The 27,003-nt window shown below is 43.5% G+C and overlaps 2 protein-coding genes and 1 pseudogene across 3 annotated transcripts in view; 1 reads left to right on the top strand and 2 right to left on the bottom strand.

Annotated features, from left to right (window-relative positions):
- Rfx6 (regulatory factor X, 6) overlaps positions 1 to 427 on the bottom strand; it is a 53,478-nt gene extending 53,051 nt beyond the window's left edge. The window contains exon 1 of the mRNA NM_001414918.1: positions 175 to 427. Coding sequence (NP_001401847.1) covers positions 175 to 382 — 208 coding nt within the window. The 5' untranslated portion in view covers positions 383 to 427. The remainder of the gene's footprint in view (positions 1 to 174) is intronic.
- LOC134483923 (glyceraldehyde-3-phosphate dehydrogenase-like) overlaps positions 1 to 27,003 on the top strand; it is a 470,368-nt gene that overhangs the window by 365,112 nt on the left and 78,253 nt on the right. The gene's annotated exons all lie outside the window — the stretch shown is intronic.
- Positions 7,139 to 14,043, bottom strand: Eef1b2-ps2 (eukaryotic translation elongation factor 1 beta 2, pseudogene 2; annotated as a pseudogene).

Raw genomic sequence — 27,003 nt, 5'->3', positions numbered from 1 at the left:
TGCACCCAAGGAGGAGCAAGGCAGGAGTTGAGCAAAGCCCTCAGAGTTAACAGTTTTCCTGGTGAAATAAAATGGTTCCGAGAGAGCACTCTATGTGTGTTCAGAGTGTGTTTTCTTTTTTATTGTTGGCATCCTTAGGACTCAGCACCGCGGCAGGGCGAATGGAGCACTCACCTGATTTAACTCCAACCTGCAGCCCGAGATCCCCGTCTTTCTCCTCGCTGCTCCGGGCGCTGGCCACCAGGTAAGCGCTCTCCTCGGAGTAGACCAGCAAGCCCTTGCCGAGCAGCTGAGCGCCGCACTCCTCCGCGATCTCGGAGGGAAGTTGGGGCGAAGGCTGCTCGTGCACGAAGGTTTCCTCCAGTTCCCGGACCTTAGCCATCCTTCCCACCGCCCGGACCTCGGCACCCGGAGCCTGGCGGAGCTCGGTGTGGAGCCCCGAGCCCGGGGCGGGGCGGGGCAGGGCGGGGCGGGGCGGGGCTGGGGAACCTGTGGCGGCTGAGCAGGCTCCCGAGCCCCCGATGGCGGAGAGGGGACCGGGTGGACAGATACCGCACAGATGGCGGGGTGGAGGAGGGCGGAGGCGACGCTGTCTTTTCTCCAAGTGTCCGGGTCTGGGCAGAAGCTTCCTCCCAGTTAGTTCACTTCCACGTCGGCTGTCAATCACACGGAGCGCTTTCCTCTTCTGTTCTCTCTTGCCTCGTTCTAGACCCAGGACCACTTCTCTACTGCAAACTTCCTGAAGAATCCTCTAAAGCTCAACTCTCCTCTCTAGTGGGACAAGCAACTTCAACTGTCCCTATAGACTCTTGGAGACTTAACCCAGGCACCTGCCAGGTCAGCCTTGGCTTGAGTATAGGATGGACGGAAATAAAACCCAGAGTAACCTTCCTTGGGCAGCCAGTCTTTGTACAGCCTGGGTCAGATGTATCCCCAGAATAATGCGAGAATTGAGGAGCACCCTTCTCAGTGGCTGGAGGACAGAGACACTGCTTGGTATTTTGGATACTTGGGCCTCACACCCCCTCTAAATTCTCGAGATTAGAGGAAAAGACGAGTCCCCGTTCATACTTGTATGTGCATCCCTTACAGTTCCTCATTTCATGTCTAGCAGTAGAACAGGAATATTTACTGAAATTTAATATTTTCAGCCCCAAATGCAAAACACGAGCTTGTCTCAAAGTGAGTTGGGCTTTCTATAAAGAAGGGTGCCGGGTGGAGATTTGGGATCCTACTGCCTGGCTGGTTCGAAGCTTTCCTCATTCTATTCCCTGTGCTTTTGACAAACAGGTCCTCCTCATGAAGGAGGGATCCTGCCTTGGTTTCCATTGCTTCTTCGCAGCCAACCCTGTATCTTCTTTGGGGGGATTAGGAAAGGGTATCACCTTTGAGTTTAGCATGTAATAACATTAAACTGAAGTCACGCAGAGAAAGCAAAATGAGACCCAGAGTGGCAGATGACTAAAAGGGACCATTACAGGAGCAATCCAACAGAGAGAGCAGCCTTTCCCAGGGCAGCTCAAACTGTGCATCTGCGGCTGCTTCCGCTCTCAGCAGCACTTGCTGGAAAAGGCATCACTTCTTTCCGGGCTCATCTCGCCGGCTTCCTCTGGTTGCTGGACAGAGACCGTAGCCACGCACTTTGCCACACACTCATTGTTCTCTACCTTTGGATAACTTGATATCTATCAGTCTTCTCTACCTAGTCCTCTGAAAGCCTCTGAGACTGCCTCACGTGTGGGGCTTTTCACTTTAGAGCTCACGTGTACAGTGTACTACTTTTACAGAGACGGACTCAGGGGTACTCTGTAATAGAAGTCCTCTTTGTGTTCACAGCAGGACTCTATCGTCTCATGTCCCATAACCACGAGAGAAATGTTCAGAAAATGACTAGGATGTCTTCTTTAGTTTCAAAATACAGCCTACTTGATATCAGGGAGCTGTGTTTGTGTATGCGACTCATATAGATACTTAGTGAATATTTGCCAATTGAAACATTTTTTGGCTGTATTTTTTTTTAAAACAAATTGTCTCTCTTATAAAACACCATTGAGGTTCTTTGTGCTTCTCTTCAAAACTAGGAACCATAAGTAGGCATGTAACAGTAAAGGTATTAAATCGGTGATCAATAATCCTCCAACATTAATCATTCCAAGGCAAGCGTGGCTTCAGTAGTAAATTGCACCCAGAGTTTGAAGAATTGATGCTAACCCACTCGGCAGGGGCAAGTCTGCCGTCATTCTGAACGAGCATGCGTGTGATTACGATAGCCTTCACTTCCATGGGGACGTGTTTTAGGATCCCCAGTGTGACTTGAAACTGTAGGTGGTAACAATCATGGAACCAAAGCCAATCTGTCCTCCTTTATTTTATGTGCTGGTGTGTCCTTTGTTTGTCTTTCACTGTGGGGGTCAAGAGGAAGTAAAACAGCAGTGAGAGGACCCAAAGCCCAAGCCTAGCAGTACCCCAACATTCCACCTCATACCCCAACAATCCATATCATACCCCAACATTCCATATCATACCCCAACATTCCACCTCATACCCCAACATTCCACCTCATACCCCAACATTCCACCTCATACCCCAACATTCCACCTCATACCCCAACATTCCACCTCATACCCCAACATTCCACCTCATACCCCAACATTCCACCTCATACCCCAACATTCCACATCATACCCCAACATTCCACCTCATACCCCAACATTCCACATCATACCCCAACATTCCACCTCATACCCCAACATTCCATATCATACCCCAACATTCTACCTCATACCCCAACATTCCACCTCATACCCCAACATTCTACCTCATACCCCAACATTCCACCTCATACCCCAACATTCCACCTCATACCCCAACATTCCACCTCATACCCAGAAAGCGGGTTACGTACCCAGTGCTACTCGTCACACAGGCCAGCACACCCTCAAGCATTCTCCATCCATTACACTTCTTGCAGAAACTCTTGTCCACAGGGGTAAGAGATCACTCAGTCAGTCTTTGAACATGACGATGCCTCTCTAGTGGAACTTCAGGTCTGCAGTTTCAGACGCCGCTACACTCCTGGTCTCTCTTCTTTGTTCTGTGGCTTCCGGCTTCTTGAACTAACCTAATACCTGTTTCCATGGTTCCCAGCCTGCAGTTGGCCATTGTGGATCTAATTCTACATATAATAGTGTATGTTAATCCAATAAACCTTCTTATAACAGTGTGTATGCTATTGATTCTGTTCCTCTGGAAAACACACATTTGTTTGGTTTGTTTGTTTGTTTGTTTGTTGACAAGGGCAGAAAGTCTACCCAGTGAGAAAAGAAAACCTGGCTTCATGAAATTCATATGCAAATGGATGGAACTAGAAAATATCATCCTGAATGAGCTAACCCAATCACAAAAAACAAAAACCACATATGCTATGTATTCACTGATAAGTGTATATTAGCCCAAAAGCTTGGATTACCCAAGATACAATTCACAGACCACATGAAACTCAAGAAGGACAGCCAAAGTGTGAATGCTTCAGTCCTTCTTAGAAGGGGGAACAAAAATATTCATAGGAGGAGATATGGAGACAAAGTTTGGAGCAGAGACTGAAGGAATGGCCATTCAGAGCCTGCCCGACCTAAGGATCTAGCCCATATATATACAGGCACAAGACCCAGACAATATTGCTGATGCCAAGAAGTGCATGCTGACAGGAGCCTGATATAGCTGTCTCCTGAGAGGAGCATGTCTCCTGTCAGAGCATGACAAATACAGAGGCGAATGCTAGCAGCAAACCATTGAACTGAGAATGGGGTCCCCTTTGGAGAACGGATTGAAGGAGCTGAAGGGTTTGCAACTTCATAAGAACAACAATACCAACCAACCAGAGCTCACAGGGACTAAACCACTACCCAAAGAGTACACATGGACAGAACCATGGCTCCAGTTGTATATGTAGCAGAGGATGGCCTTGTTGGACACCAGTGAGATGAGAAGCCCTTGGTTCTGCCAAGGCTGGATTCCCCCAGTGTGGAGAATGTCAGGGCAGGGAGGCAGGAAGAAATGGGTGGTTTGGTGGGGGAACACCCTCATAGAACGGGGAGGTAGAATGGGATGGCGGTTTATGGACAGGAAACTGAGAATGGGGATAACATTTGAATGTAAATTAAAAAATATCCAATAAATTGTAAAAGAAAAAAAGAAAAGAAAAGAAAGAAAAGGAAAAAGAAAAAGAAAAGGAAACCTTTTCAATTAACATTGCTGAAACATTATAAAGGAGTAAATGTAGACCCTTACCTCATGCAATACACAAACATCAAGTTAGACTAAAGGTCTATAAATAAGATCTACAAACGCAGAGCTTGTGGAAACCTTAGCATACATCTGCCTGGTTTTGGATTGGGCCCAGGCTTCTTAGATATGACTAGATGGAAGCAGCTAAAATAAATAAATAAAATAAAATAGAAAATAAAGAGGGAGACCAATTGAATTCCTTCAGAATATGTACACCTGAAAACTACCAGAAAGGTAGACAAATCAGTATACATGATGGGAAAAGATTATAAAATCATCCCAAAGGTTCTAATATCCATAATACATAAAAACCGTTTACAGCTCCACAATCAAAATGGCCTTATTTTTACAACGAGCAAAGGAAGAAGATGCAGAGTTGGGTGAGCAGAGGAGGAGAAGTGGAAATGAGAGGGGGTTAATATGATCAAAATATGTCGTATACAATTTTTAGAGAACTAGGAACAATTTCAAAACTCTCCTACAAATGAGTAGAAGGTTTAAACAGACATTTGTATGTAATATAGAGATGGAGATGGGGATGGATAGATAGATAGACAGACAGACAGAGATACAGATTAGAGATAGAGATTGAAATAACAATGGTGTAAAGAGATGTTGCACACTGTTCAAATTAGGAGACTTCAAATCAAACCCACAGGAAGGTACCACCTTAAACCATGAGGGCTGCTACAATCTTATAAATACAAAGCACAGAAAATAACTGTTGGTGAGTTTGTGAAATAATTGGAATTGTCCTCCACCGCTGGTAGAAAAATAAAACAGGTGAAAAAAAGAAAAAACGGTTGAACACATGGTCCAGTAATTTCATTCCTAGATTCTCATTCTGCTCAAGTAAATGCAAACTCAAGTAAAAAGTGTTCAGTACGGTATTAGGGATGGTACTCCAAAAGGTGATGAAATTCAAACACCTTATCAATCGTTAGATAACAGGGACTAAATCACCAAGCAAAGAGTACGCATGGACGGAGATATGGCTGCATGGCCTTATCTGACATGGATGGGAGGGGAGGCCCTTGGTCCTATAGAGACTCATGCCCAACAGAGGGGAATGCTAGGGCGGTGAGGCAGGAGTGGATCGGTTGGTTGGCAGAGCTCCTTCATAGAACCAGGGGGAAGGGATATGGGATGTTGGATTTGCAGAGTCCCCTCTGGGAAAGTGGGAAGTGGGATAACATTTGAAATGTAAATAAATTAAATAACCAATAGAAAAAAATATATAAACAATTACTAGAGAGGATATTTCACTTCATTATCATTACATATTAAGCATAGGTGAAACTAAGATGAAGAAATAAATTAATGTAAAATTCTATGAAAAAAAAAGAAATTCGATGTGGCACAGCACCCAAGGGAATAGTAGTCAATCATAAAAAAAGGAAGTACTAATATATGGTATAAATTATATGCAATCTTTAAGGCCATTATGCAAATTTACATACAAAAGCAACATATTATTACCTTCACAGGAAATAATCAGAGCAAGACAAAAAAGTAAATCAATGTTCCTGTTGGGAGAAGAAGAAGGGAGACATTAGGAGTTACTCTTCACTGGACACAGGCTTACATAGTGGCGATGGATGAGTAATGTTGACACACAAGAAACTCTATAATTGTACACTTTAAAATGGTTTAACTGGGGGATTTTGTCTCAATAACAAGAACTACTTTCTAGGGACAGAGCAAATGACAGGCTTTTAGTTTGACACCTGGTTTCGTGGCCAAAGCCTTCTTATGTTTCGTACTCATAAAAGTCAAATCCTATCCAAGCAGCACAGAGAGAGAGGAGGAAGACCTGAGGTACCCATAGACCTGCCCTCCAGCATACAGCGGAGGGAGGCTAAAGATGTCTGTGTACCACCATGCCACACAGCAGTGGATGTCACCCAGGGGCCCACCAGCCCTGTGGCCAGCCTGCAGCAGTAGCCACCACAGTGTGAGAGTATGTGATGGTCAGATTGGAAAGAAAGAGTAGAGCGGCTTGGACATTATGAAGAGAGATGGAACTGGACCTCCATGGTGGAGAGGAGCAGCCTGGTTTGAGTGGCCAGCCCCGCCACACGGGACCACGGTAAGGTCCCAGCCAGAGCTACTGCTGAGAACCATGTGTTGGTCTGTGGCTACACAGCTTCAGGGGTCAGTGTCGATGTCTGTAGCTTATGTTACCCCCAGAGAGCATGGGGATGTCCCTGGTGTGAGCAGTGCTAGAGACCACATGGATATCCAGCTTCCCAGTAATGGGGGTAACAGTAAATTGTCGACAGAAAGTCTCAACTGCTCGACTGCAATATTATCAGTTCTATTATCTGTTTTAATCTGATTTGGAACACCCAGCATAGAGAAACAACTTAAGCAATGAGTATTACACTTTTACTTGTTTCTTCTGTTAAAACAGTTGCAACCAGAAAGCCCAAGAAGGTGTCAATGGTCACAAATAAATATTTTAATTTTCCAAAACCAGAAATATGGGTGACATTCATTTACCATAATTGGTTAGGTACAAGTCCTCGAGGACTAACGCCATTATGTGATACAGGTATAAATTGAGGACATTCAGGACAAGTCTTTACAGTTTGACTTGCACATTCTCTAGAAATACCAAATTGTTGTCTCAGTCCATCCCTATTCTGATGATGTAAAGGATGAGATTGTATGGCTAATGTTCCTGGGTAAGGCCCATAATCTGCCTGGCATACAAATCTGCTGTGGCATTGCCCTCACTAAGGATCCAGGCCATCCAGTATGAGCCCTTAAATGTCCTTTGAAGTTAAGAAACAGTACATCCTCCTAAATTAAGTTGTATTTATACAAAGAATTGCAAAAAAAATTATCTTTCAAGCTTTTATTTAAGTGCACAGACTTAAGTATGATTTAGATTTTGTTAAAAGCAGCCACATCCATGGACTGTACGTAGTCCTCGAAAGCAGTAATCTGCTCTTCCAGCATATCTGTTCCAACCTTATCATCTTCAACTACACACTGTATTTGAAGCTTTTTAATTCCGTATCCCACTGGAACCAATTTAGAGGAGCCCCCCACACCAAGCCGTCCACTTGAATGCTTCGGACACACTCCTCTAGTTTCGTCATGTCTGTCTCATCGTCCAAAGGCTTCACATCCAAACAAGATAGAAGACTTCGCAACAACTGCAGGCTTTTTAGCTTTCTTTGATTCATACTGAGCAAGGCGTCCTTCTCGTAGCCTCTTTGCATCTTCACTTTCCTCCTCATCGTCAGATCTGAAGAGATCGATGTCATCATCATCCTTAGCATCTGCTGCTCCACTTCCTGTGGTGTCTGCCACGCTGGCAGGGCCATACTACAAGTATGAAGATGTCTTCACTCCCGGCAAGCTGGCCTTTTCTTTCTCATAAGATTTGATATGATTATACCAACGCAGAGCATGACACAGGTCAGCGGGTGGTGGACCAGAGATTGCTTCAAATACTGCCACGTCGGCTTGTGATGGCACATACCCCTCAATGTAGCTCTTGTCTGCCAGGTAATCATTGAGCACCGGGAGGCCAGCGGGGGTTTTCAGGCCTCCGAAACCCGTGGCGTCGGTTGTAAGCAGGAGCCAAACAAGAGGAACAAGAGCGGAGGAAAAGAGCGCTAGAAGCCCACGGTCAGCGCTGAGGGAAAAAAAGGAGAATTGCAAAATTTGAGAATTAGCAGTATCTAAAAGAGGAACAGTTTCAAGCAATTGTAAACCATGAGCTATATATTGGCTATCCGTATACAAATTAAAAGCTTGATTTTTCAATAATCTGGGCTGAAGCAAGGGGAAACTCAAGAGAATAAACTTGTGATCCAATGATATGTGCCGTCTTCCCATTAGATGAGTCATCTGTAAATACAGTAAGAGCATTTTCTATGGGCTGCGTGCATAAATTTACAGTAAATACAAAAGCATGCATAGAGGCAAATTGTAACAACTTGTCCTTTGGATAATAAATACCAATTTTGCCTGAAAAAAATGCGATAGGCCAAATATCAGCATTCTGGAATTTAATTGCTGTTTGAAATAAGGAATAAATATTTCATCAAGTTCTTTCCCAAAATACTTTCTTGATTCTATCCTAAAACCTTGTATTAGCACAGCAACAGTTTCACAATGGGATGTTAAAGCTTTCTTTGGAGATGAAGAAAGGTGAATCCACATTAATTAATGTTCCCTTTAGCCAAAGGACTGCTGTGGGTCCAAACAGCCAACAATTGTCTATATAATGTATCTGTTGTTGGCTAATAGCTTCCTCCACTCTCTCCAAAGCTATTTGTTCCTCATCAGTTAATTGTTGAGGGGAACCAGGATTTGCATCCCCTTGAGAATATCAGAGGTTTAAGCTCTCCTGTGGTAAGCTTAAGATAAGGTCTTAACCAAATAGCATCTCCTAACAACTTTTGAAAATCATTTAAAGTAAGTAAATTATCTTTTTTTATTTAAACTTTCTGTGACACAATGTGTTTAGGATATAACTGATGTCCCAAATATTGAAAAGGATGTTGCCTTTGAATCTTTTCTGGAGCAAGAACCACGCCCCAAAATTTTAAAGCTCACTGTATAAGAGCAAAGTCTTGTAGTAAAACTCCTTCAGAGGGATCAGCTAATAAAATATCCATGTAACGAGTAATATACGCTGGAAAATTCTAAGTCCTAACTTCTTGTATTGAAACAGAGACAAAATTGTTGGCATACCATAGGGCTACTAGCCATTCCTTGAGGCAAAACTTTCCAATGATATCTGTCTCTTCAAGGGTTCTTTAAACTTACAAGCAGACATGCTAAATGCGAACCTTTTACAGTCATGAACATGCAAAGGAACAATATAAAAACAATTCTCCAAATGCACAATCATTCTATCTGCGTTTCCTGGAATGGCAGCTACAGTAGGAAAGCCTCATCAGCCCTTCAAAAACCCTGCAGCAATCTGCAACTGCCTGATTTTTTCTTAATTGCAAATATGTGTGTGTTAAAAGCCCAAGCCTGTGCTCGAACTGTGAGCTGCAGCCAATGGAACACTGGCAGCTTGACTGTAATGTCCCTTGCAACACCAGAGCACAACCATAACTTTGGAAAGCAAAACCCAACCTCCAAACAATCCAGTCTCTCCGAAATCAACACCAAGCGCATCACTCCCATGCTATAAAGTTTGGCTGCCAATCCCTGCACAGGAACACACGATGGTGCAGGCTCTAATACCTCAACAAAGAGAAATCGCCCTAAATCCTGTCTTTCATAAGTCTGGATTCTAGGATAAGAATTACATAAAATATTTCCCAAGTTAGACATATCTTTAGAGACATGTTTACCTGGTTTGGCTCATGCCACATGTTGTTCTAAATGACTCCAACCCAGAGTTACCAGTTTTAGGCCAACTTTCTGTTACCAATTTTTTAATCATACCCACTAACTTATAAGCCAATATTCTATAACCAAGACATGTAGAGCATATTTATGTATTTAAAACCAGTCAGAAATAGACATGAAGTGGCCACACATTTACTTACTTAAACCAGACAAAATTCTTACTCTTTCTAGCTGTAATTTCAAGAGGGGAGCACCTTGTCACCGGCTGACCCCAATAATCACAGTCACAGAGATTTTTACAGAAAAATAGCCATCAGCTCTCTTACTGTAGAAGCTGAGAAGCTGCTGGCACCTTTGAGAGTGGCTTGTGAGGACACTCAGCCCCTGCCAGGGCTTGTCCAGCTACACTAAACTCCTAGCTACTGCTGCAGGGCTGTAAAGACCAATTAAAACTGCTTTTTATTTTATTTTATTATTTTATTTTACTTTATTTTGAAATGAGTTAAAACTAAATCAAGGGGTGAACAACCAGCAGATAAAGTTTTAACCATTTTTTCTTTTGAATATGAAACACAGAACAACATTCAAGCGACGAGACAAAAACACAGACATAAACTGACAGACACGGAGAGATTGGTGCACCCGTGACAGACAATAGACAGAGAGGGGAGAGAACTAGATGATGTCCCACCAAAGGGACCCAGATATCCTACCTAAGGAGCCCAGAACTAGAAATAAGCATTTCTCCAGTAGGAGCCAAAAAGGAGGCAGGATATCTCCCGACCTCCTTCTATCTCTAGGAGAGCTCTGAAAAAGCTTACGCTCATTTTCCTTCTCTTTTGCCAAAGCGTCCTGGGAGAGTCGGGGGGACTGCTTTTCTCAAAACACATTCTCTCTCATGTCTAGGGTGTAAACTGTCTCTAGTCAGGGTTCAAAGACTAAAAACATCTATGAGGATTATTTTCTCATCACTTTACCATCACCTTGTCCCTTTTTACAATGGTTGTCACCGCTGGCCCAAATCTTCTTTTACTTTCCTTTGTGCACATTTCCCGTGGTGTCCTTCCCTGTATCCCATTTACTGGAGCTTCAACATTGAGGCACCATCTGACCAAGCCATTTCAGTCAGTCAACGGGTTCTCCAGCATGGGAGCGAGGATCAAAAAGAAAAAAAGACAATTAGACATCACTGTAGCATGACCCCAGCCAGTTCTGAGGTTAAGGTGGGTTTATTTTTCCCCCAGTCTGCTTTTATACCATTTTAATTACATGCAAGTAATAAGGTCAGTTCTAGGTTAAGGGAACAAGCAAGACAATCAAAGTCCCGTGATCGCTGTTTCTAAGGGCTTATCAGGATGACCAAGATTCTCGAGCCTTCTTCCCTGGTCTAGCCCAAAGTCATATTCTAGCTTGAAACCTACTTCTCTGTTCTAGCTCAAAATCAGATTTCTGCCTGAGCCTACTTCCCTGTCCTGACCCAATATCAAATTCCTGCCAAGTGACCCCAAAAGCTCTCCACACTGCCCCTTTGCTCCCCACCACCTGAGGCAGTCAGGATGGTTGACCCCATAAGACATAAGAGACAATGAGTTGGTCCTGCCTCTTACAGGTAAAGGCGAAACTGTCATTGGACGAGAAGAAAAGGAGGCGGGAATAAAGTTTTAGAGAAGGAGGGGGAGAAGGAAAAAGGAGGGAGAGGCAACATGGAGGCAGGCATAAACGATCCATCGCCATGCATCTCAACATAGATACAGGTTATTCTGAATATTTCTTAAGGGATGGATTTCTTTTTTTTTTTTCATCTTTATTAACTTGAGTATTTCTTATTTACATTTCGATTGTTATTCCCCTTCCCGGTTTCCGGGCAAACATCCCCCTAGCCCCTCCCCCTCCCCTTGTCTATGGGTGTTCCCCTCCCCATCCTCCCCCCCAGTGCCGCCCTCCCCCCAACAATCACGTTCACTGGGGATCCAGCCTTGGCAGGACCAAGGGCTTCCCCTCCACTGGTGCTCTTACTAGGCTATTCATTGCTACCTATGAGGTCAGAGTCCAGGGTCAGTCCATGGATAGTCTTTGGGTAGTGGCTTAGTCTCTGGAAGCTCTGGTTGCTTGGCATTGTTGTTCATATGGGGTCTCGAGCCCCTTCAAGCTCTTCCAGTCCTTTCTCTGATTCCTTCAACAGGGGTCCCGTTCTCAGTTCAGTGGTTTGCTGCTGGCATTCGCCTATGTATTTGCTGTATTCTGGCTGTGTCTCTCAGGAGAGATCTACATCCGGCTCCTGTCGGCCTGCACTTCTTTGCTTCATCCATCTTGTCTAATTGGGTGGCTGTATATGTATGGGCCACATGTGGGGCAGGCTCTGAATGGGTGTTCGTTCGGCCTCTGTTCTAAACTTTGCCTCCCTATTCCCTGCCAAGGGTATTCTTATTCCGCTTTTAAAGAAGGAGTGAAGCATTCGCATTTCGGCCAAGGGATGGATTTCTATAGGTCAGTTTATCTTATCTAGGTGGGCGATTTATATCGTTATCATTTGGCTGTGAGTTTATTGTGCGGATGTATTGTGGATTGAGAATTTAACATATAAATTTGATTGTTAAATTACAGTTTAGTGAGTCCTGATTTCACCGGGGAGTTGGAAGTTATACCTAAACGGCAGGGGTTGGTCGCTGGGAGTGTCCGCAAAGTCCCTGGCAGGGAGCTATGATAGGCCAGCCCCATGCTGGTCTCCTAGAGCCCTGATTTTACCAGGTAGTTGGAACCAGAGAGTTTGCGGCTAGCAGAGTCGCCAGGAGAGATACTAACCAGAGATAAATTATAGTTAGTTCCATATGGCCTCCAGTGTAGGCACTAACTCTAGGGACCAGCGTGGCAAGGCGCCACACTGGAACGACTCAGGGCCTGCCTGGGTCTGAGAGTACCTGGGGGCAACCTGCTTCTTTAGCAAAGGTTGTTTGGAAAATGATTTAATTTAGGTTTGGTTTATTTGTTTTAAAGATGGCATTGAAGAGTTAAATTTCAAAAAGTTAGTCATAAACAAGGTCCGGACTACCTGAGGGAGACTATAGGGCTTGCCAGACCATTTGGAGCTGAAGAGTTAAAATAAAAACTTCATAAAAACTGCAGAAGAACAGCAGATAAGGGGGCAGGACAGAGCTGGCCTGAGATGTGCCCGGCCAAGCCTAAAAACAAGGTCGAGGGATTGTTCCAGGAAGGGGGCCATCCGGACGGATGACTCCCTGCTCTACAGATAAAGATAAGACGTTCTCCTATATTGAGAACACCCCAGCCCGCACATACTGCTTGCAGATGAGACCTTGTACCCATTTCCCTTGCTGATAACCACGCGAAACCCCCTGGCTTCTCCTATATAAACCCCTGCCTGAAGAGGCTCAGGGCTGATTCCTCTGTCTCCTGTGTGAGATATGTGTCAGTCCGGGATCTCGTTAATAAACGCTACCTCTTGCTGTTACATCAAGACCGGCTACTCATGATTCCTGGGGGCACCCCACCCCGCGATTGGAGCGAGAGACGCGGCTCCCCATTTAGGGGTACGCTCTTTCATATGGGGGCTCGTCCGGGATCGGAGTGTGACCCCCCGGAACCCTGAATGCCACTTGGAGGTACGTTAGTGTGAGTGCTGGAAAGCGGCCGCTGTGTGTGTGAGTGTGTGTGAATTAAGTCTTGTAGTCTGTGTTTTTCGGTACCGGTTTAAGGTCTTGGTGCACTGTCTGGGCAGAAGAAGGATTCCTGCCCTGTGCACGGGTGGAAGAAGGATTCCCACCCCGTAGAAAGCTAGCTTGAGAGTGCACTGTCTGGGCAGATGAAGGATTCCTGCCCTGTGCACGGGTGGAAGAAGGTTCCCCACCCTGTATAGGTGCCTGTGAGTAGATGAAGGATTCCTACTCTGAATAGTCTTTTTCTTTTTCTTTTTAGAAAGCGCACAGGGGGATGCCCCAATCGCGCAGGTTCTGGGACGCGTGAGAGACGTTCCAAGAGCCGAACATAGTCGGGAGGACAGTCAAGGAGATCTGACTGTGACTTTCCAGAACCAGGGGGACGGAGAGCTCCTCCTACCAAGGCGGTCCTATTTTTCTTCACCATGGGGACAGTCTGTGTCCACCCCGTTGAGTCAAACTTTGAATCATTGGTCAGAGGTTAAAGCTAGAGCTCGAAATTTATCTGTGGAAGTGAGAAAGGAACGCTGGCAGACTTACTGCACATCTGAGTGGCCAAGGTTTGGAGCAGGCTGGCCACAGAGGGCACCCTAGACAAAGCTATTATTTTGTCAATTAAAAAGATTGTTTTTCAGCCCAGACCTGGATCTCACTGGGATCAGGTCCCCTACATCGTGATATGGGAGAACCTCGCCTCCGACCCTCCCCCGTGGCTGAAGCCCTGGTCCCGGGCATCCCCATCCCCGTCCTCACACATATTGGTAGCCCAGGAGCTGCAGACGGAGAAGAAGACGACTCCTCGAATTTATCCTGACATCGAAGGTCTTCCAGATGAAGATGAACCCACACCTGAACCCACACCGTGGGCACCCAGTCCTTCCCCACCCCCTTATCAACATAACAAATCTGAGGGTCCCGAGGCCGGTACTAGAAGCCAGCGTGGAACAAATATAGTGAGAAAAAAAAACTTAATTTTGTGGATCCCGCTCTAGTGGCGGTGTGTTGGTTGATAGCCAACGTTAATTTTTTTAAAACATAGTGTTTTATCTGTGCTTGTGCTCGCAGCCCACACAATAGGGGAAAGGGAAACTAGCTTCGGAGCTGCTGCAGCGAGCATGGGGACTTCTCAAGTCTCACCCAATTTTTCTGGCTCTTCAAGAGCTGTTTAAAAGAAAAAGGCTTAAGGTAAAAAGAAACACTATAGAGAGATTTCTTAGTGAATTGCTACATCTTGGTTCGCTGTCTCTGGAAATCTCACGATAGACAGCTGTGATAAGCTGGGAAAGATTTAACTTTTGCTTGGGAGCAAAGAACCTTAAAGGGACAGGCTACATTAGAAATGCTACAGGAGGAACTATCTGAAAAGGCTGAGAGCGAGGTGGGAGAGGACTCTAAGGAAAACAAGAACAAGAAAGGAATTTCTGACATTTGCTCACAGAAGGAGAGCGCTGTTTAAGAGAAGTTCTTTAAGGAAGCCTGCCTTATCTGCTGGCCCTATTCCAAGAGAGGAGTCAGTCTCCAGCATTAAATTACTTTTCTCGTTAGTCATCATTAACATGGACAGTGCCTTTGATCCTATTCCCACAGCAACCAGTTCCTGCCCCTGTGGTCAAAATGCCCCAGGTTGGGGGACAGAGAAGCCCCTAAAATAGTTTCAAAAAATCTACAACAAACTGTGAAAAAACTTTGTTTTGCCAGTCAAGATTTAGAATTCAGGCTTTGGCGGTGGCCAAGGTCAGGATTAATGTTTTCTTTTCCATGGGCCTTTAACCCAGTGAGACAGTTTGGTAAAGGGCTACTACTGAGGTCCTGATAGCCCCAGGTGAACTGGTTACAATTCTTTTGTCAGCCACCTGGCATCTTGCACCCAGGTTCTAACCCTCTCTCCATCCTTTTGTTATTAGTTCTTACTAGAAGCCTAGTGTCCTTCAGAGGCTGGGTTTATTGAGAGACAGAGCCACGGAGCTGACAGTGAAGAGAGATACTCCTTGAGAGAAAATCTAAGTCTAGAGAGATAGTCGATAATAGATCGGCTGCCTCTCTGCTCACCTTTCTGGTTCATAGACAAAGCTTGTGTTTATTTGTACAATGGTCTTTTTGTCCAAGAAGGCCTCCTGGTTTAGCTGTGTGACTAAATGCTGTTTGCCCTCTTCAGTAGACCTCTATTCTCAAGATTCTCTTGTTTTCTCATCATCCCATTTGAGATGCTTGTTAGTAACTATTACAGGTCTTCTTTACCACTGAGGAAAGACAGAATCCTACTGGAGGCTAGAAAGAATGTTCCAGACACAGATGGAAGGCCCTCACTTCTGCCTGTTAACTTCAATACGCCTAAAGGTAGGGAGTGCCAGGTCTGCCGCCAGGCTCCAAGGGTGGGTCTCTGAGGGGCTAGAAAATGCCCAACCAATTTGGCTAAGATAAAGAAAGGATATAAAGAAAAAATTACAGAAATTTAAAGGGTTAAGCTAAGTTGCTGAGAGTTAGTGTAAGTTGCAGAAAAAGTAAAGTTAAAGTGTGGTTAAGTGGACAGCATCTAATAGCTGTAAAAGAAGATACAGAAGATATGAGAGAGACTGTGGAAGAGAAAGAGGAAAAAAAGGTAAAAAGAACAGGAAGCTAGAGAAGAAAAGAGATAAAAAGAGGAAGTTAAAGAGCTAAAGAGAGATAAGAGACAAGAGAGAAACATATACTGGCCACAGTAGTTAGGGAACCTAGGAAGATAGTACCTGGCAACAGAAGAGAATTCCTGGCTAAAGATCAATGTGCCTAATACAAAGAAAAAGGACACTGGGTCAGGGACTGCCCAAGAAAGAACAAGAGGGGCCACTGGAGAGCTTCTTGGTCCTAGAGTGCTGGCTATGTACAGAGATAGAAGAGAAGTGTGGATACAGGGACCCAATGCTCTGTGCTCCTATGCCCCCCCAGTGGGCCAATATCCAAAGATCTTGAGTACAAGGGGCTACTGACAACAAACAATACTTATGGACTGCCCGAAGAACAGTGGACCTTGGCATGGGCTGGGTAACCCACTTGTTCATGGTCATCCCTGACTGCCCCTATCCCTTGCTCCTGAGAAATTTGCTCTCCAAAATGGCTTGCATGGACTGAAATGGCTGGGTGAGGCCATGTATATGCATATCTACAGACTGTGTATGTAGAGCTTAAGACCTGTCTCAGTGCACCAGTACCTGATGCTGAGAGATGTGTGGCTTAGTCCTGTTCTGCCTGGAACACATCACTCCTGCCAGCCGGGCACTAACAATTATCACCCAATCCAGGACTTAAACTGTGGTAGAGTGGCTGATGTTTTGCCTTTAAATGAAATGTCCCAGAAGATGGGACCACTGGTCAGCTGCCATGGAGACAGTCTGGTCACCTTGCTGCCCAATCCTGACCTGGAGCCACTACAACATGAGTGTCAAGCACTAGCAGAAGCCCATGGGTGGAGAAAAGACCTCTGCGACTGGTTGATTGACCCCTGCTGAAAGCCGAGGCTACCTTGTCTACAGATGGGAACAGTTCTCTTCATGAAGGTCAGAGATAAGTGGGTGCTGCCATGGTGGACAACACAATGTCATCTGGGATGGCTGAACCTCAACCCCCCAGCACATCAGCGCCGCAGATGCCTTTGCCATCTCTTGGATGCCCTGGTGAAGCCAGCAACTGTGAGTACTATTCATTGCCCAGGACATCAGGAAGGAAGAGATTCAGTGACATGGGACAGTAACAAAGCAGATAAAGTGGCTTGAGAAACGGCTATACAGGAGCCTATCCTGGTTACAGGCCTACAAGAGACAGCCACTGGGAACTGGGATTGGACTAAGGGATGGCCTCACTTAGAATGTACAACAGAAGAAAAGGCCCAAATTGCTTAAACAAAAAAAGACAATGGTACACTTGAGAAAGCTATACTCCTCAGAGAACAAAGAAAAGACTCACTTTGCCAAATACAGAAATGGACTCATTTAAGAGATAAAAAGTTTGTCCAAGTAGTTAAGTGTATATAATAGACTTTAAGATTTTAGCCAGAGAGAGTAAAAAGTATAAGGTATGTCAATAAGTGAATAATTAACAAGCAAACAGGGCAAAGAGACCTAGAGAGTTTAGTGAAAAGTCGAAGTGAACTTCACTGAGACAAAAACCAGAAAAATATGATCACGAGTATCTCCTAGTGCTTGTAGATACTTTTTCAGGAATAGATAGAAGCTTTCCTCACCAAACGGGAGACGCCCTCTACAATCATCAAGAAGATACTGGAAGAAATCTTCCCCCGATTTGGAATGCCCAAGGTAATCTGGTCAGACAACGGCCCTACTTTCGTTGCCAAGGTAAGCCAGGGTGTGGCCAAGTATTTAGAGGTCGATTGGAAATTACATTATATTTACAGACCTCAAAGTTCAGGACAGGTAGAATAAAAAAATAAGACTCTAAAAGAGACCCTGTTCAAATTGACCATGGAGACTGGCACAGACTGGGTGATACTCCTTCCCTCTTGCTCTCTTCAGAGCAAGAAATACCCCTTCCAGACTCAGCTTTACCCCCTTTGAGATCTTATATGGGGCCTCAGCTCCTCTGACTGTATTAGATGATGTTACTGAACCAACATGTCATAGTAATAATGATTTATGTGCCAGGCTAAAAGACCTACAGGTGATATGGAAAGAAATCTGCTCACAGCTGACAGCAGCCTATGCCCCGGAGACCCCTGAAACATTTCATCAGTTCCAGGTCGGAGACTACAGCTACACTGAGCCCAGATACTCGAGCCTCACTGGAAAGGACCGTACCTGGTGCTACTGACCACCCTGACAGCCATCAAGTCTCAGCCCTCACCAACAGCGTACTAGCTGTTGGGGCTGAGAGCTGGGACCTAGAGGGATACTCCCTAGAATTAAGTGACTGGGAGGTTGCTATAATGCTCACTTGAGGAGTGTGCTTTAGAAACAAAAATTTCATGTTTGCCCTGGGTTCCATCGGGATAGGTGAGGAGATAGGCTTGATTTAACATTATATATGTTAGTACTCCTAACATTTCTTGGGACTGTGCCTCAGGAATCACAATCTGTATAAGTTTAAAAGTTCTAAAAGCTGGTCATGACCTTGGTGTATAGGTTTAGATAGTGTCCAGATTAGAATCCTGATGCTAAAAACTTAATAAGACACAAAAGAGAGTTAAAAATTATTTAAGGCTATCTAGGTGTTACAAGGGCCACACAAGGACATCTGCTGTTGCCCAAGGCTTATAGAGAATTCAGAACTGCCATTGACTCTGACCTCCAATAATACCTAACCTCCCTCTCAGAGGTAGTCCTTCAAAATAGGAGAAGATTAGACCTGATATTCTTTAAAGAAGGAGGGCTATGTGCTGCTTTGAAAAAAAATGTTGTTTTTACCTTGATCACTCAGGGACCATTAAAGATTCTATGGCTAAACTTAGAGAGAGGCTAGACAAGAGACAACGAGAACGAGAAGCCACTGATAGCTGGTTTCAAAGCTGGTTCAATAGGTCCCCATGGCTTACCACCCTGTTGTCAGCCTTAGCCGGTCCCTTGATTATCCTCCTCCTTTTCCTCACTTTTGGGCCCTACATCATTAATCGCCTTTTAACTTTTGTCAGGGAACGGATTAGTGCTGTACATGTCCTCATGTTAAGACAGCAGTATCAGGCTGTAGGGGGAGCCTCTGGATGCTGAACTCATCATGTAGTTCTAAGATTAGAACTATTCACAAAAAGTAGAGGGGAATGAAGAGTTAAATTTCAAAAAGTTAGTCATAAACAAGGTCCGGACTACCTGAGGGAGACTATAGGGCTTGCCGGACCATTTGGAGCTGAAGAGTTAAAATAAAAACTTCATAAAAACTGCAGAAGAACAGCAGATAAGGGGGCAGGACAGAGCCGGCCTGAGATGTGCCCGGCCAAGCCTAAAAACAAGGTCGAGGGATTGTTCCAGGAAGGGGGCCATCCGGACGGATGACTCCCTGCTCTACAGATAGAGATAAGACGTTCTCCTATATTGAGAACACCCCAGCCCGCACATACTGCTTGCAGATGAGATCTTGTACCCATTTCCCTTGCTGATAACCACGCGAAACCCCCTGGCTTCTCCTACATAAACCCCTGCCTGAAGAGGCTCAGGGCCGATTCCTCTGTCTCCTGTGTGAGATATGTGTCGGTCCGGGATCTCGTTAATAAACGCTACCTCTTGCTGTTACATCAAGACTGGCTACGTGTGATTCCTGGGGGCACCCCACCCCGCGATTGGAGCGAGAGACGCGGCTCCCCGTTTAGGGGTACGCTCTTTCAGTATAAAGATATAATGCTTTATTAAGTCTTTCAGGATACCCATATTCTCTTAACGTGGGCTCCACAGGAATTTTGAGTTAAAATCCTGGTGAGACTAGCTGCCTGCTTCTTAAAGACAGGAAATGTGATTAAATTGGTTTATATGGAAGGAGAGAGTCCAGAGTTTATCAGAATCACATGGGTATATCCACGGTTTAGAACTAGGATAGGGAACATTAATCACTGACTCCAAGTAAAGAGTGGTGATATTTTCCGGTTATAAACATTATTTAAAAATAGAAGTCTGTGCACCAGGCAGAGTGAATACAGACATACATTATAGAAGTTATTAATAAATAAAAGTCTGACACTCCAGGTAGAGAGCTTAACAGATAGATGTATGTTAGACTAAAATCCTGGTTTGACAAGTTGCTTCTTTTTTTATTGGTACTGGTATTGATAAAAGTGTGATTAAATTGTTGTGAATTACCCCACTGATGCCATACAGCTCATCAGTGCCAGCTAGTGAGGGTTTGTGATTATTTTTAAAATTACCACAGCTGGAGGCTCATATCTCTTAACATGGGCTCCATGGGAATTTTGAGTTGATTTTCTGACATAACAGATTAAAAAGGCCTAACAGGCTCACACAAGCTTGTTCAGCTACTTCAGCTTTTTAAATTGTTTTAATTTTCATAATGGGTATGATTGTGAGTCTTGTGGTTATATTATTTCTCTGAGAGATAGTACAAGATACAAACTTTTCTGGTTACAGACTAAAGAACACACTGTTTTGGGGAAAAGGTTTTGTCTTTGTGTTTTTTAAAAGGGTGATTAGGCTCTGGACACCTTCCGGAGCTTTTTTTTTTTCTTTTTTTTTTCTTTTCTTTTTTTTGGAGCTGGGGACCAAACCCAAGGCCTTGTGCTTGCTAGGCAAGCACTCTACCACTGAGCTAAATCCCCAACCCCCTTCCAGAATTTTATTGATCAGATTTGATACAGGTAGAAAAAACTAGATTCAAGAGAATCAAACAAAAAGATATCTTGATGATACTAAAATTTTGTTTTGAGATTTATGTATTACAGAATGTACAGCCTAGTGAAGCTCATCCTCAGAATGCTAAAGTGGCCTGTTTGGATTCCTCATCTCAGGGACTTTCAGCCACGTCTGGTCAGTACAGACATTAGACTACAATAATCGTTGGATAACCTTCTTAAGGTTGAACAATTCCCCCATTTTCCCTCCCCCTCACCCTAAGATATCTCAATGCCCACATACACCTTGAAAAAGTTATCAAAGAGTCATCACCCTAATTCCCTAAATGTTGGGAGGCTGAAAGTGGTTGTTCTAAGGTTGTCTTTCTAGAGAATTTAGAAATGGTCATAGGGGTTGGGGATTTAGCTCAGTGGTAGAGTGCTTGCCTAGCAAGCACAAGGCCCTGGGTTCAGTCCTCAGCTCCAAAAAAAAAAAAGAAAGAAAGAAAGAAAGAAAGAAAGAAAGAAAGAAATGGTCATAATTTAACAGGGAAGAATTAGCTAGAATTGACTGTACAGTCATAATCTCATTTGGTAGAAATCCTTATACTTGTTACTAAGATAAAGTTATAATCTTTTACATTGGTACAGAATTTATTTGACACAAGTTTAGATTTTCTTTGATATGAATTTCTTATGGGTTTAACATTAATACTGTTAGTCTCATATATAGGCCTGGTGCCTATACAACTCCTTTAAGTATACAAGGCTTAGACCCAGTCCTTTACTGCTATTAAAAAACTATTCTGAGATGGTTAAACATGTGAGTTAAGGGCCAGATAGCAAATTCATGGCTCTAAGTTTAATGTTAGCGTGCTTTTAAGATAATTTATTAAGTTAGTGAGTGGACAACAGTCCAGATATATATATATATATATGGTTTTCAAAAATATCAGAAATCCACAAAATGTGATATTTATTGTTATTTATCATTTGTTGAGATATATCTGCTCCTAACATCTCCCATTTGGTGGATTAAAAGAAGAAATTAAACATCTTTACCTCCAGTTGAGATAGTACATTGTGGCTAGGTAGCCACTGGGCAGAAATTGTCTATTTCTTCTACAGACTAAATACTGTCCAGAAAAGGACACACTGCAGAAGAGTCGACTGATAATCTCTCCCAAGCCAGAATGATCAGCCCTTCGTAATTCTGTGTTTCAAAAGTCTGTCAGATGATGCTAGGCCAGAAGGCCGAAGACGTGTTGCTCTCAGGGGACTGTGTAAATAGACAATAGTCTCGTCAGCATGTCTTAGTTCAGGAAGCCATGTTAGGCTTCCTATATTTTCAGATAATATTGGTTGTTCTCAGATTTCTGACAGGGTTGGAACTAGTTATAGATTCATAGCCTACCCAAGCTGTTTAACTTTGATAATACATATTTAATTGGATAGTTACCAGATAGTATACAAGCTAGCCAAGACATAACATAGATTTTAAACTTTCTTAAGCTAGAATAGAAAACTAAATGTTCTGTTTAACTGATAAAATGTTGGACTAGGTGTTAGATTTATTTTATACTTTATAAATTACAAAATAATAATAGTTGTGCTCAGCTTACAATTGAGAGAAAAGTTTTTTTTTAATTAAACAAAAAGGGTGAAGTGTAGGTTGGTGCCGTTATGTAGGTGAGGGCAGACACAAGATAAAACGAGGCCTGTCATTGGACAAGAAGGAAGAGAGGCGGCAACAAAGTTTTAGAGAAGGAGAGGGAGGAGGAGAAAGTAGGGAGGCAATATGGAGGCAGACGAAAATGATCCTCACCATGCATCTCTACAAAAATACAGGTTATGAATATTTCTTTTTGTTTGTTTGCTTTTTGTTTTTTATTGGATACATTTCTTTATTTATATTTCAAATGTTATTTCCTTTCAAAGATTGTATTTATTTTATTTATATGGGCACACTGTGTCTGTCTTCAGACACACCAGAAGAGGGCATCAGATCCCATTGCAGATGGTTGTGAGCCACCATGTGGTTGCTGGGAATTGAACTCAGGACCTCTGGAAGAGCAGTCAGTTCTCTTAACCACTGAGCCATCTCTTCAGCCCTGAATATTTCTTAAGGGATGGATTTCTATAGGTCAGTTTATCTTATCTAGGTGGGCGATTTATATCTTTATCATTTGTTGTGAGTTTATTGTGTGGATGTATTGTGGATTGAGAAATTAACATATAAATCTGATTGCTAAATTACAACTTATTGAGTCATGATTTTACTGGGTAGGTGGGACCTCATACTTTAACTACCAGGGCTGGTTGCTGGGAGTGTGGGCAGAGTCCATGGCAGGGAGCCATGATAGGCCAACCGCTGCTGGACTTCAAGATCCCTGATTTTACTGCATAGCTGGAACCGGAGAGTTCGCAGCTAGTAGAGAGCTGGTGGGAGAGATACTAGCCAGAGATAAATTACGGTTAGTTCCATATGGCCCTCTGGTGCCAGAACTAACTCTAGGGACCAGTGGGACAAGGTGCCACACTGGAGTGGCTGGCGGACTGCCTGGGTCTGAAAGTACTTGAGGGCAGTGTGAAGCCACTGAGATAAAAGTACCCCAATGGTGCCGGCACCGTGCGGGATAAAACGTTCAGACTTTTTAAATATTTACTGCAGCAGCAGGCAGGCTGCTGCATAAGGGAGAGTTACCCCTGCACCTATCTGGGCAGCACAGAAGAGCTGGCCTTGGTGGAGGGGGTGGTCAGCCGGCCCCCAAGACGAGAGTACAGAAGAAATGGCCCTCGCACTTGCTACTAGTATGGGTTGAGGTGTCATGGGCATGGAAATGATACATCACCACCACCACCATCACCACCACCACCACCACCTGCAGTATCCAGTGGAGACATAGCCCTGGGGTCATGAGATCCAGCTGGCTCTAACTTCTCACTGGCTGTAGCACTCAGGAGACCAGAGACTGGACCCTGAACCTCACCGGTCCAATGCGTGTGAGAGCAGAAGAGCTGGCCCAGCCTGACAGGCTGCAGCACTTGGTAGAATAGGCCCTCTCACCTTGCCTGGGCAGCAACCTGAAGGCACGGGTGTGGGTGAGTTGGCCCTGCTTTCTGCATTGGGTGACCTGGCCAGAGCAGCCCTGGAGAGCTCTAGTGGTATAGTTCAGTGGGCTGACTAGTTCAGCTATTGCCCAGGCCCAGCTCCAGGGCTCTGAAATGGCTCACCCCAAAATTTATATCATTCATGAATAGTTGGGATGCAAGAAAGGGCCAGTTCCACTATTCAAAAGCTGCAGGATCTCCATGACACAGGGCAACAACAGGATCACTGAGAGGATTTCCGATCAGGATCCAATATTGATGGTGGCACAGAACCAAACCAATGACTCACTGCAATGGATATGGACTATGCGACATACTGTGACAATGCTACAGCTTTCCCCATGAGATACTTTCTATGCTTTGTTATTGTTATAGGTATTGTTGCTGCTGCTCTGTGTGTGTGTGTGTGTGTGTGTGTGTGTGTGTGTGTGTGTGTGTGTTTTATTGGGGGGACACACACTGCAAGGGCAAAGGGCAGATATGAGGGGACAGGGAGATGAGTGAAACCTACAAAAAACAATAAAAAGTTTTTTTTAAAGAAAACTACTTTGAAAAAAGGAAAGCCATATTATAAAGAAATAACTAGTGAATCTGTTACATTCTGACCAAGTAAGAATTACTATTTCATGTGGAAAGGAAATGTACAAAGCTTGAAAAAAATCCTATTCTTGGATCATAAAGTATGAGCTATCCTAGGAGATAATTTAGTGCCTTTGAGACCCTCACTTGGTTTGGTGTTTTACACACACACACACACACACACACACACACACACACACACACGTTGTAATATGCACATGGGCAGCTTGGGAGGTTTTTTTAACCTTTATGCATTATGCATACACACCCCACTCAAAACAGTGTAAGCAGCATCTATCTTCAACCCCCCAACCTGCTAGCTAAGTTGGGCTACACTCACTCCCAACTCTGAGCAGTGGCACAAGTGTCCGTGCTCTTAGCAATGATCAGATTTAGACACTGTCTAGTCTGTGTATTCTCAGCATTGCTGGCGATGGAGAGTAGAAGTGCTGTTCTGACCTGAAGTGGTTTTGGGTACAGCAAGGCAAACTGTGCCTTAATGCAATATTTAAGGGAGAACCCCCTATTTACCATCTAATGCCTATGCAAAATGGGCATGTATATGTTGAAAATCAGACATATTGTGAAAAACTACATCTATCAATCAAAGTAGACAACAATTCAAAGTGCATCACTTAGTAACCAGCCCCTCGTCTTGACGCTAATAAATGGAAGCCCTGAAAATTACCCAAATCCCTTGAGTATCTTCGCTCATGTCTCCCACTGTCAATCTTAACAATGTATTTTCCTTTAATCTGTACTGTCTCTTAGCTCCAAGTAAAAGTGTCTTGCTTCCTTTACAAATCTATGTGGGGCCCATGTAAAACCAGATACACTAAATCTATAGAGAAGAGAGTGGGGGCATAGCCTTGAACTCATTAATGCAGGAGACAACTTCTGAAATAGAATAGCCTTAGCTCTGGCACTAAGTTCAACCACTAATAAATGGGACCTCATGACGTTGAAAAGCTTCCATAATGCACAGGACACTGTCAGTAGGACAAAACGGGCAACTTACAGATTGGGAAAAGATCTTCACCAACTCTACATCTGACAGAGGGCTAACGCCCAAAATATGTAAAAAAACTCAAGAAGTCAGACACAGACAACCCAAATAATCCAACTTAAAAATGGGGTACAGAGCTAAACAGACAATCCTCAACAGAGGACTCTCTAATGGTCAAGAAACACTTCTTAAATGGTCAATGCTTTCAGTCATCAGGGAAATGCAAATCAAAATGACTCTGAGATTGCACCTTACACTCATCACGTGAACGGGTGTTTTGTCTGCGTGCGTGTTTTTGAACCGTCTGCATGTAGTCCTTACAGAGATCAGAAGAGGGCAACAGATTCCCTGGACTTGAGCCATGTTGGGGGGCAGGGGTAGAACTTAAGTCTTCTGCAAGAATAGACAGTAATTTACTCACTGAACCCCTCTCCAGATCAAGAGAGTTTGTTTTAAGACAATGTAGGGGGTAAGAATGTGTCACAATCTATGCCATAGTCTAGAAATGTAGAGACCTTGTAAGTAATGCATTCAGCCAGACTACAACTGAGCATTGTGCTTATTTAGAAGGGCAGAGTAGGGCTGGTGAGGAATAGTGATCATATTTCTTCTTTGTGTTCCTGGTCTTTCACACCATTCATTTATATGACCATATGCTGCACCCAGAACATTGAAATAAGCATCATAGAGGCCGGCACACCAGAGACTATTCCTGACATGGGAGGGAACACATATTGAAAATTCTCCAAGGCACAGTCAACAATTTCCCTGCTAACATACACATTGCAGCATGTTGCCAATATTGGCTGCATGCTAGTTTTGCATTCTTTTTTTTTAAGATTTATTTTGTGTATGTGAGTACATTGTCGCCGTCTTCAGACACACAAGAAGGCATCAGATCTCATTACAGATGGTTGCGAGCCACCATGTGGTTGCTGGGATTTGAACTCAGGGCCTCGGGAAGAGCAGCCATTGCTCTTAACCACTGAGCCATCTCTCCAGCCCTATTTTTGCATTCTTAATCTAACATGTAACCTGATGTCAGGAAGTTACTGAGTCATTCATTCTCTAGGTACTTGTGTCCATTTCCAAGGATAATTACTGAACTATTAACTGGACATTTCATGTAGAACATGACATGTAGAAAATTCTTAGTTATTTTAGTTGATTGTTTTGAGATCAGTTATTTAATAATTATTATATAATCTACCTATATTTTGTTTTCTGTTAGTTATCTATAACAGCACAAAGTGAAGTTTTAACAGTGTGAAAGTCACAGGTATAAGCTATATAAAAGTGATAGAATCTACTTTTAATTATTTATGTGATGGCTGTTTGCTACATATGCAATATGTAAGCTGTGTCTTAAAAAAGATAAATCAGGTAAATAAGCATTCTAAGCTAAAATAAGAAGAACTATTAATTAGAAACAGAGATGGAAATGATAACATTGACATTGATGCTTATAAGAAAACAAAGCACTGTGATTAACCCTTCAATGCAAAGACCAATTAATCAGTTTCCTAAACGATCCAGTACCAAAACTGTGGGTTTTGATCTATAATTCAAGCTTTGTTAAATTTTAACAATTTATCTTTCAGTACTGACTGGATGTGTTACAATATTAAAATGCTGCAAGATAAACCAGAAAATATGAAATATTGACTATCACATGTCATCTTTTTAAAAATTAAAGAGCATGCAGAATTAAAAAAACTATTACAACAATTATATTAACACAGAAAGCAAATAGCTACATATGA

The sequence above is a fragment of the Rattus norvegicus genome, chromosome 20 (assembly GCF_036323735.1).
Source record: "Rattus norvegicus strain BN/NHsdMcwi chromosome 20, GRCr8, whole genome shotgun sequence".
Lineage (NCBI taxonomy): Eukaryota > Metazoa > Chordata > Mammalia > Rodentia > Muridae > Rattus > Rattus norvegicus.
The sequence above is the reverse complement of the archived record's forward strand: the minus strand, read 5'-3'. Positions and strand labels throughout refer to the sequence as shown.